General features: G+C 37.7%; 1 protein-coding gene across 2 annotated transcripts in view; it reads left to right on the forward strand.

Annotated features, from left to right (window-relative positions):
- Positions 1–2,404: 2,404 nt before the first annotated feature.
- LOC121642896 (CBL-interacting protein kinase 24-like) overlaps positions 2,405–12,263 on the forward strand; it is a 62,932-nt gene continuing 53,073 nt past the window's right edge. The window contains exons 1-8 of one of the 2 annotated variants that reach the window (XM_041989943.1): positions 2,405–2,482; positions 4,516–4,647; positions 6,122–6,200; positions 6,529–6,629; positions 6,753–6,836; positions 7,046–7,107; positions 11,298–11,378; positions 11,477–11,528. In XM_041989943.1, the coding sequence (XP_041845877.1) occupies positions 4,525–4,647; positions 6,122–6,200; positions 6,529–6,629; positions 6,753–6,836; positions 7,046–7,107; positions 11,298–11,378; positions 11,477–11,528 (582 nt within the window). In that variant the 5' untranslated portion in view covers positions 2,405–2,482; positions 4,516–4,524. Of the gene's footprint in view, positions 2,483–4,515; positions 4,648–6,121; positions 6,201–6,528; positions 6,630–6,752; positions 6,837–7,045; positions 7,108–11,297; positions 11,379–11,476; positions 11,529–12,263 lie in introns of those variants that run through there. The other variant, XM_041989954.1, reaches the window with a different exon arrangement.

Raw genomic sequence — 12,263 nt, forward strand, 5'->3', positions numbered from 1 at the left:
TGCTACAGAGAAAACATATACTTTGTGGTGGGCTCATTGGATTGCTGTGAACACCATGCTGAATTTAGGCTAACATTAGCTTGCAAACTTTGATGACTGACTTACCGTTCTTTCTGCAACTTCAAATGCTGAACGAAGTTGGACGTTATCGAGTCCCTGTCTGTAACTTTTGACCCGCATGTTTTACACACTGCAATTTATTTTTTTATTTACAACCTCATAATTCTTGTAAGCGAACAAAATAACCTTTGGTATCATTTTGTCACCACTGGTGTTGTGCTACTTCGGCATATTTTATTCTTTTTTTGCTTCTTAGTTGACTCTGTCTCCTGCTACATGATTGGATGAGAGGATTCTTTGTATTGTGGATAATTAGGATAAGGCGCTGATGGTGCAGCATTAAAACATTTGTTTCAGGAAATCAAGGGGGCGGTGGAGGGGTGCTTAAGAAACTTTGGCTATGTCCACATGGCACCGAAGCCGGTTCAGGTGTGACAACAATGTGAATGCGGTGGCAAAAACTAGGAGAAAGGCTTCAACATCCCCTCAACACTGCTGCAGTACATACTACAGGCTGTGGGGGGTGCTAAAGAGTAACACTCCAAAGCTAGAGCAAAACAACACATGCCCAGATAAAGGCTCACTGCGTGTTGCAGGAAGTACACATTAGAAGCAGAGAAGAGAATATAGCTGAGGATTCACTGCGAAGCAAAAGAGAAACATTTCTTTGGACTAATGAAGAAGTTGAGCTTCTTCAAAAAAAATGCTTGTCTATAAACCATAAAAAACTCAAGGAAGGGTGGATTGGTAATCAGCGCGTGTTCATCACACTGACGTCATATCCTCAAGTTGTGTGGTACTGTACGCACAGTACCACAGACGGCAGAGGACTCAAACCTATTCACTTTGGTACCTGGCTTCAGACATGGTCAGTTTCATGGAGGCTAGTCCCTGGCTTCGTGGGGATGAAAGGTTTTGCTAAAATACTTTTGCGGTTTTGATGTGATCCAGGATCGTGGGTGTAAATAAGTCAAATAGTGGAGGAATAACTGCGAGCACTTTGCTCATTTATTGTTGGCTGCTTCTCCGTGCAGCTGGAACACACTCATTACAACAACAACAGTACGTCGTTTCCCACTTCCTGGTCTCCCGTAATAACTCCCCCTCCAATGCGCAGGCGCATCACACACACACCGGTCAGCCTCCATACTACCATACATGACAGTGGGGACGGCACCTTTATTGAGTACATCCAGGTCAACAGGCCAAAGTAAAAGTAAAGTCACAAGTCACTTAAGTGAAAGTCAAAGTTGAGTTGCAAGTCTCTTATAAAGTCTCTTATTGATTGCATTTGTTTGACAGTGACTATAGATATTTTCTTCTTCAGCTTAATTTTTCTTTCTTGCTTGCTTTGTTTCTCAGCACTCATATGTAGTAACCTTCACACACTGACACATATGCACACACACCTACACACACACACACACACACACACACACACACACACACACACACACGCACACACACAACAAACATTTCCATTGTGTCAGGTAAATGTATGAGTCTGTTTGTGCTTGAATTGATTTTCTGTTTGCTAACATAACAGAGGCCTAATCTTTGTGTCCCTTATTCAATTGGCCCTCCTGAGCAAGGGTGACAGTTCTAGGTGAATTTGCATGTTTGATGAGTAGAAGAAGTGAGAAAAGGCACAGTTTTTTTTTTTTTTTTTTGGACTTACCATGAAATACCAAAAACAAAATATGTTCAAAAGTAATTTTGAATTATAAAATGGTATTGGTGTAATAGATGGAAACTATATAGTTTTATTTTTTGTACAAGCTTCATCAACTGTCAGGCCAATGGTATGCCATGTCAGGCCAACAAAAACTTTGCTGAGAACCACCTCCCTGCTCTGCTTCTTTTATCACATGTCAAAACTAGAGCCCAAGTGCATGACTCAGCCTCTAGCTGAGATGTAAACAATGTGGACCAAAACTGAAAGTAAAATATTTTGCACACACCACACTCCTGGCCTGAAATCATTGGAAAAAAGAAAGTATTTCATTTTACAAAGAACTCTTATGGGTGGTCCTTTGTCTAAACAGTTTACGTATTTTTCTCATCTTGACAACTTATTAAATTTAAACATGTTTATTGTCACGTTTCTGTCTCATATCAAATGGCAAAGTTCATTCAGTTAAACACTGTCAGTATCCAAAAAGTGAGCTACTTCTAGCCCCAAACAGGAAGCAAGCAGCAAGTCTGATTGATAACACGGAGCAGATTCTGAGGAAGATTAACACTAGAATTACCAGCATTTTCAGTTTTTCCTGCAGTCCCCCCTCCCTCTACCTGTTATGAAAGACCTCACTGAGATCGAGCAGAGTTTAACAAAGTTTATTACAGACAGAGTTCCTTGGAGGAGTCGCTTACTTAATACCAGGTTTAGGATACTCAGCACCACAGTAAGTTGACCAGCCAGGTGAGTCGGGACTGGGAAGGGGAAGAGGGATAGTCCACTGATGCATGAAAGAGGTCCGATGAGGAATGGATGAGGAGCTGGAGCATATAATTCCTAGGTTACCAGATAGTTTGCACGTGTGTTCAATCAGTACTCTGGAGAGTTACAGCAGCGATAAGTGGCAGGAGTGGGTGTGCCCATGGCAGGGTCTGGTGCAGGCTTAATACTACTATAGTTCTAATCACCCCACTTACTGACCTATTGTTTTTCAAATGAGGCAATCTGCATGTTGCTCCACCACACAGATTACAAATGGACGTTGTACCTAACTTTCCCTTCAGTTCAGATCTATAGAGTTGGTACATATAAACCAGGGAGAAGTGACACATACAAACCAGGAAATTTAGCATGTAATAATATGTGTATACTGAAATGTAATCACACAAAGGAAGTGACACTGAGACAAGACACAGGAATTTCACAATAATCACTTATCTAGATCTGTGTGCTTTGTCAGACTGACTTTTGGTCTTTTTGGGGTCTAAATTATTAGCTAATCGGGGTGGTGAGAAAGTACAAAAATGAATACATGTGGAAAATAAGATGAGATCATTTTGTTTGAACCAGCTGTAGATGAGGCTGAATAATTTCAGCCTCATCTGGACGTGATGATGGACCTGCGGCTGCTGGGTCTGAAACTGAAGTCCATGTGGATCATGATGTTAATCTTTGCCAATACTGATGTTACAATGTTAAAATGGTGCTGAAAGGTTCAGTAAATATGATTGTTATGCAATAAGCCATTTGCTAGGATACACCAACAAACACATGGGTCATGTTTAGTGTTGTACCTCCTGTCTTACTGTGAACTTATTCTACTCTGTATCTTATAAGATGCAGGCAGGACAGCTTTCTGATTCATCCATCCATCCATTTTCTATTTTGCTTAGTCCAATTCAGGGTCGAGAGAAAGCTGGAGCCTATCCCAGCAACTAGCAGGTGAGAGGCAGAGCCTACCTGAACAGGTCACCAGTCCATCACAGGTCCACTTTTTGATTCATGTCACCCCCTTATTTTTAATGCACTGAATGAAGTAATTCAGTAATAATTTTAAAACAGCCCTTTCCCCGTTTTCCAGGTGAGATATTTTATAAGGTATTAAATCTCACTCAAAAGCACCAACAGTAGGAGATATAATTATCAGACTCTGACTTATTAATCAGTCATTGTGGCTTAAATGTTGAAAATTCTTCTGTTTTATTTTGTTTATTAAAAAAAAATTACAGTAGACATTTGTTATGAACATTACAGACTCTGGGGTGCATTCAGTTTATCAAATACCATAATGTTAGGAGCATCTTCACAATACTGAAATTACAAGGAATCCAATGATACCAACTTTGTCATGATTGATCAGTAGGAAAGGACAAAAATATCGATACAAGATGGAAATGTTTTTTTTATCGCTGAGAGGAACTTGGATGAATTTCTGATAGTAATCAATCTGTGTTGGCCCTAAATGAATTTTAACATGTTGCCTAGACAACTGCTGATATCAGCTCAAACTCTGTTTTAGCTCAGGTGCTGCTCACTTCTCTAAGAAATTAAGAAGAACCTGCCCCTCACTTCATTTTCTTATCCAATCTTTTTGTTTTCTCTATCCCTTTTCTGGTATAGAGGCTTCATTTTCTTTAGGAAATACATGACTTTCTCCTCTGGCTGTCTGGCTGCATTCTGTGTGTTACTCAGTTGAACCAACCATTGCTTGTGTGGACTGAAACATTTGGCCTCTAAGACCATCCACCATTAAAATAATGCAAAATTCCATCTTGAGGCAAAATTACTTTGATTATCATAATTAGACGTTTTTAAAATGGGACACAAAAAGACCTTTCAATCCAGGATTTTCAAAGGTCCCCAACCTGCAGACGGCTCTGGATAAATAGTACTGTTTCCTCCACCAGTCAGAATCCACTGCATTTAGGGACAACACTGATTAATCACTATATAGCAGTGCAATAACTTTTTGCTTGTTTTTAACCTTTTGTTGTCAGGATATAAAGATGGGGAACAAACAGAGCAAAATACCAGACAAGGACTATGTTATAATAGAAGAAGGAGAAAACTTCATTGTGGCCAAAAAGGGTGAAGAAACATTTTTGGTGAAGGAAATCCCACAAACACAGGTAAGAGAAAACTTTAACCTCTAGAGTAAATTATGAAAAAAAAAAAAAAAAAATTCAGTTTTATTAAAACTGCCATGAGTCTCAAAATTTTGTTTCTCACATGTGTATCACACTCTCTGTGCAACACAAAAAGAAAAGTAACATAAACAAGAGAATGGGAATTCAGTCAGGAGGCCCAATGAAACAGGTAATAGGCAGAAATCAAAAACACTTCTCTAAAGAAGGTCTCATAAAGGTCTTATAACCTCATACTTAATACCTAATAACAGCGATCATAACAAAATGACTTTGCATTCTTCAAAAGTGGAAAGTTAGTGATGTATCTTGATCAGGAGATGTGGAATAATAATAAAAAGGAGTTTATTACAAAAGTTCAGACATCAAAACAGATTTCTGCAGCAAAATCTGGAGGTTCCAAAACCAGAACGAAGACCTAAAGACCTGATGTGTCATTCTGTCTTATATAGGGTTTAAACAAATAAAATTCCTCAGTCCCGTGTCCTCCAATCATAGAGTTTGCCTATAGGATGCTCATTTGCATAGAATGCATGTTCGTGTGTCAATCCAGTCTGTAGGACAGAGAACCTTATATGGTAAAAACTTGAGTGTGTATCCTACAAATGCTATGCTTAGATCCCTCATTAGGTAAAAAGTGCCCACTCAAAAATCCACATTCACATACACTGGAGAGAGAGGACGGATAAGTAAGTCAGCCAAAACCACTCTTCTTCCTCTTTGTCTCGGGATATGGGAATCATTTCAGTGGTCTAGGCAAAGCCGTCAGTATGAAGTCCTTGAAGCCCACCATGTCCCAAATCCACAAAGTCTTGAGTGAGCAGGTGAACTCAGAAGTGCAGATTGTAAGTCCATAACTGTTTCTCTAAGTTCTTAGCAGAGATTCCTTCTGAATCTGCATCCTTTTCACAGAGATGCTTACACCACCGTCACTCAAGGAACTGCACACTTTCTTGTCTGAAAATGCCTCATTTCATCTGACACACATCTCTCAGCTTATACAGCTTATACACATACACATTACCTCAGTTCTGTCTTACCTCACTGTCCTTAGTTAACCACCACCCTTACTTCACTAGCCTACATGAATGGGGACTCTCCATCCAGCTGGCTCTCTCCGTTCTCTAAAATCACTTCTCAAATCAGTCTGTTTATTCCATTATATTCTTAAAACTCAGACCGTTAATCGTTTACATTAATACAATCACATTGTTATGTGCAGCATACACACTCAGTCATCATGAATGCTTGTGATGTGTACCACTAAAGGATCCTTATGTCCTGATTTTTGATGTTCAGTCCATAACTAAAGTTCTTCATCCAATGGCTCTGGGGAATCTCACCAGACCTCTGAGTTTGTTTACATGTGAAAATGTTATGTTTTTGTTGAACAGAGATGACTGTTCATCCATTAGACAATTATAGTGAGCTATTTTAATATTTGTGGTGTTTTTAACAGACTCAAGAAATCTCAGACATAGAGATCCTCAAACAAAAAAAACATCCTCATATTGTGGATCTCAAGAACTCTTTCACTGGTATGTTTTGACAAACTATCTCAGGTCCATGTTAGACTGGATGTTAATGAAGGACATGTCTGTTTATTATTATATTAAAGGAGATTTGTTACAGATGATGGCCTCTAAATATATTTAAAAGAAAGCTCAGTTTTCTATCTTACATAACTAATATACATGAGCAGTAAATTGTACATGGAGCCTAATGTGGAAAATGTGCTATATAAACAAGTTTGACATTAAGTTAAAGATTAACACAGTCTTTTTGTATTTGTGAGAAGCATTTTTCATACCACACATAATTTTTGAAAACATTGACATTGTTTTCTGTTTCTATGTTGTCACAAAGATGAAAAAGAAAACATGTACTATGTAGTGATGGAGTACTGTCAGGGAGGAAACCTTGCAAAAAAGATCCAAGAAATGGAAGAACCTCCACAAGAATCTGAGGTATCTTACTTATCTGCACTAATCTTGAGATTAAAATAGATTCTAAATTGCATGACATGCAATTTGTCATCCCAACTGAGATATGTTTTTGCAATTGTAATTATGCTCTAACTTGTTTTTAAGGTACTTAGCAGGATGGCTGAGATCTGCATTGCTCTGCGAACTATTCATGACAAAGGTTTGCTTCACAAAGATCTGACACCAGAGGTACTATAAATACTACACAAACACTGAAAAGACATCATGAAATTTCATAAAATGTTGTATTAACTGTTTCTAAACATAACAGTTCTCATATGCTGTAATATCTCATTATTATTTTAATACTTTATATATTTATTTACAATTTTTTTTTCTTTGTGAACCTGTTTGTCTTTATGGCATTAAATTATACTTAATCCACTTCCTTTCTATAGAACATTTTCCTCACAGAATTTGGAATATTGCGCTTGGCCGGATTTGAAGCTTTCCATCAAAAGTAATGTGCAGTTTCTTTAAATTGTGTGTAGGTGTGTGTGTAGGTGTGTGTGTGTTCTTTATTATTTTCATCTTCATGACCTTTTATTTTCCATATTTCTTATCTTGTTTTTTTTTTTTTACATGCAGAACACCAAATGACATTATATCATGACCAATGATAATAAAGGCTATTCTTATTATCTAACTGAATCCCATGTGAAAAATTTTTTTTTAAAGAAATTGCATAATTTTTTTCTTATTTCCCCCAAAGCTGCTATTTCTCGTCAATTCTGTCTGCTCTTAGCAGAGTGTATTTGGACACTAAGGGCTGTGAATTTGTCCCACTGCATACATAAAGGACCTACAACAATGCTGCCTGGCAGAAAGGATCTTTACAAAACCATTGAGAGAGCAGCTCCTGGTCACATGTTCGTAAAAGTTTTAGGCCTCACATGAACATCCATTTGGCCAGCACACCTCATCCATACACGTTGGAGACTACTGATTTAGGTTTTGTAAACCAAAATTTACTGCATTGTCTTTATATAGCCATAGGCCTTCTTTTAAAGGAAAGAGACATTTTGTACATAACAATTTTTTTTATTATTCATGCCATGCGGTTAATCGCGATTAAAAGTTTTAATCATTGCCCAGCACTAATATATTTAGGAGGTTATTAATCAAAAGCTACCATGTCTTAAACGCTGACAGACTAGCTACTACACAAAAGCAGGTACACTGTAAAGGCCATAACGTCAACCCAGAAAAGACGTTCAGAAACAGATTTTCGATCTACAGTCTGGGGACCACACAATTCTTCCTCGAAAAAAAAAGACCGGTTCGCCTTCTGAAAGTTTGGAGCTGATTATCCGGCACAAGTCCCACGATCACTGCCGTAAATCAGCACCAGCTACTGTTTAGCGTACCAACATTTTACTCTAAAAGTGGTGATCACTTTGTTTTGATATGATTTAAACATTTCATCATTCTGCAACAATACACCACAACATCTGATGTAAAATGCTGGACTTTTAGTCCTCAACATCAGTGTCAGGACAGCAGTCATCTTCTCTCTCTTCACTGTCTTTTATATTTACACAACTGAGACAGCAACATGAATCTGTGCAACACAGTCCTGCAAAAACACAAGAACATCTGCTTCTCATGCAGGTACCCTGCTTACACCTGCAATGCACAACTCCTAAAACACTGTCAGGGGCTGGTTTTCTTGTCATCCATGTAATTTTTAAATGTCCATCCTCTATGTGCCAACCATGGCCAACAGGTGATGGAGCATGTATTTCTGCTTGTAAGAGTGACTTCATTATTGCTGCTTGGTAGTTTGCCCTTTTGCAATGTTGGTGGAGGGCATCACTTGTAGGAGGAATAGATAGTTCTGGCAAGGCTGATGATGCCATACAGAATGCTTTGTGTCTTGCATCATTTACATTTTGAGCAGATGGCTGGTCATACAGGTGGCATACATATTTGCAAAGTATTGCAAAAGTTGACTGGTCTGAATTAAAGCTACTTCCTAGATTGTTGAAGGCTTTCAGGTATTCTTCTTCTATACATCTAACAGAGAAGGTTTTTCTTGTGCCCTTGCCATTTAAAAGCACTAGTTGAGTTACATCCAGAGAAGGTATGGATCCCAAAAAGTGTTGAACACACTGTGGTAACAAAGCTGATGTCACCTTGTTTATATCAATAATTCTTGTTCTGTTACCAGATTTGGTGAAGAAATGCCATATCAGTATCGGGGACAGTATGTATATGTATATATAATTTTTTCTCTATCGGTGCTGCTCTTGATTATAACAGTATTATGCTGTTGTGCAGCATGCAGTGCATGTAAAAACACCCTGGTGTCACATTCCTCATGATCACAAAGTAGGTCTTCAATAGCCAAGAGAGATTGGATGGACATTTAAAAATTACATAGATGACAAGAAAACCAGACCCTGATGGTGTTTTTATTTTCATTGGTGCTAAACAGTAGCTAGTGCCGATTTACGGCGGTGATCACGGGACTTGTGCGGGATAATCAGCTCCGAACTTTAGTTAAGCTAAAGGCAAACCGGTCTTTTTTTTCTAGGAAGAATTGTGTGGTCCCCAGACTGTGGAGCGAGATGAAACGACAACAGGGTTAACCTTACGGCCTAGTATGAGCAGTTGGTTTTAATGTTATGTTAAAGGGAGGTAGCCTTCTTGATGGGGTGGCACTCCAGCGCCCATATTAACAAACCCACACTGGTTAACAGTCTCCACTTAACTTTCTCTATTAACAAAAGCTTACAGTGTTTTATTGAATATCCTTTTGGTTTTGGCTTTGTGCATAGACGATACATATCCCTTAAGAACTATATATCAATCTAGGCTTTTCAATCAGCTATCAACCTTACCAGGTTGGCTGTGTCATAGTTGGAAAACTATGGTATGGTAAGTATCTGACAAAATATGAGTTTCAAAGTATCAAGGTATTCTATGTGGTGTTACATAATTACTATTTCTATATTTAATTATTATTATTATCATATTTTACATGAGATTCTGATGCAACCCTAAGAAGAGAAAAATAAAGGAAAAGCCTTCATTTTTATTTAATTAAATAAATTAGAAAGCTTTAAAAAAGACTATAAACTGAAATTGTCTATAAAGGCTCTCGTTCATTCAGGTCATGGTATCCAACTTAGGTTGAGTCAAGTCAACTGGACTGAGTTTAGTTTCTTAATGATGTTTCACTCTCATCCAGGAGAGTTTCTTCAGTTCTGATGGAGATTTAACTTAAGTAGCCTGTGAAACCATTGTTATTTTAGATTTTCCTGTGTTGAGTCATCTCTTTGTGTCGAGTGGAGTGAGGAGTTTGGTCTTTAAGATGAAACGGTTTCTGTTGGATAATTTGACTGGGTTTTAAAAACTCTGATATTTGTTAAATGCTCCACTTACATAAGGAATGGCAACACCTTCCTTTTTCTTTTTCTTCTCAATCTTTCTCCCTGTATCACTGCATTTGTGCTCGGAGGCTCTGCACAACAGGGAAGAGGAGCTGAAATAGGGTCATAGTCAACATTTGCTATTGGGTCCTTTTAGTCTTAGAAGAGGGATTACAGTCAGAAATCTGAACATAGTGAGGTATCAAACTTAACACAAATATATCCACTCCAGAAAATCAAAATTTAAAACATTGTTTCTATGATTCAGTTACATCTAAGCAGTTAAAACATCTCATCTGACAAGTCAATATCTAAACAAGACACAGAGATGTTACGTAGGCAAGACGCTAGAAAGGAAGTTTGTGCTTGAAATACTCCTGCACAGCTGCACTTATCTTATTTGCATATTTCTTGCAAAAATGAAATGTTTATCATAACAATGTCTATGGTCATGGTTTCCTTCCTGTAAAAAACACAGACAAAACACAAATATGCAGAAGTTTGGTTTCATTGCAAACGTGAGATGCAGAGAAGCACACATTTATATGAATGTTGTCTGAAAATTAAAAGAATACATAGTTTTAAGAATAAATTGTCCAGATGTAAAAGAACATGTAAAATTTTTTGTACATGTTCCTGGGTCTTCTTACCGTTTTAACAAATGTCTAGCCCGGTTAGTCACAATCTTTAAGAGCAGTGTTCAGGTGTTTCATTGCTTCTCTCTAGCTTTTGCTTTTATGGAGTTGTTGCCTGCCCTAAACCATAAAGGTTCTGAAGACTCCCAGCCAATAGAGAGAATTGAAAAAGATGTACTGGTCTGTTTATGTGGATTTCCTGTAGACTCCAGTCTGCAGGCTCCTATTTGCATTTCTTAACTTTGCAGCACTTTGAAGATGGATACCTGCCTTTATTGCTCCTTTATGGTTTAGCCACATTAAAATCAGCCACAGGAAGCCGTCTGTCAATTGAAAGGGTGATGGGTAGAACCTGGCTTTTTCTTGAAGTGTACTTGGGCAAAGCACTAAACTGCACATTGCCTCCGATGTGCTCATTTGAGTGTGAATGTTTGTTTTAGGGAAGAGCACCAAATAAACATTGCTGTGTGAGTGTGTGTTTGGATGGGTTAATGTCACTTGCATTGTAAAAGTTTTTTGAGTAGTCAAAAATACTAGAAAAGCAACATATAAGTACAAATCATTAGTGTTAACATTTGTATTTAAATTGTACTGGACTAACTCATTTGACTAATTAATGTGTTTATCTTGTGTCTGAACAGAGGGAAGGACACATCAAATGCAGATTCAAAAAATTATTTGGCACCTGAAGTCTTCACAGGCGAGACCTATGATGCAAAAAGGTAGACACCTTTCATCTACCATATCATTTTATTCATTTTATTAACTGTTTTACTATCTATCTATCTATCTATGCTAACGTAACATTCTTTATTTTTAGTGACATCTGGTCAGTGGGGTGCATACTTTTTAAACTTTGTACAAAAAAGTCGGTAAGTTTCACCTAAATAAGCATTTATATTTTTTACTAGCGAAATCCATCATTTAAAATTTTGTTTTATTTGTTTTTTGGATGACTATAGAGCACTGATACTCAATTCGGACCAACACACCTGAGTCAAATTAATGAGTCATTGTGTAGAACCTGATTGGCTGTTAGAGCCACCTAATTTGACTCAGGTGTGTTGGTGCAGGGATACATGGAAAACCTGCTGGATTGCGGCCCTCGTAGGACCGAATTGAGTATCAGTGCTCCTTTAGTAAAGAGATTCAGTGTGGGAATGGAGTTGGATGAAATCTACAACAATATTTAAATTTTATTACAGCATGAAGAAACAATTTGATAAAATACCAATTAAATAAATAATAGCATGAAAAATAGCATAATAATTATTTTTTTGCTAGTGATGGAGCTATGAATAAAATATTATTAATTAGTTAATATACTTGGTAATTGGATGCTTTTTGCAGAGCTAGAGGGTTGGCCAGGGTGGCCACCTGTGAAATCTGCCTGGATACCACAGGTGCCATTGCAGTTGATCAATAGGTCACTGGAGGATGAGGACAGAAATGTTTTCATATACCTACATGGATCAATGTAAAGTTGTCAATGTAAAGGTGTTTCATGTCTCATGTCTCTCTAATGTGACCATAGTCATCACAGCAGTTTATGTGAGTGTGTGTTAGAGAGAGGGACACAATCATTTCCTCTCTTTGTTTATGGACCC

Source organism: Melanotaenia boesemani, chromosome 7, assembly GCF_017639745.1.
Source record: "Melanotaenia boesemani isolate fMelBoe1 chromosome 7, fMelBoe1.pri, whole genome shotgun sequence".
In the NCBI taxonomy this organism is placed as follows: domain Eukaryota; kingdom Metazoa; phylum Chordata; class Actinopteri; order Atheriniformes; family Melanotaeniidae; genus Melanotaenia; species Melanotaenia boesemani.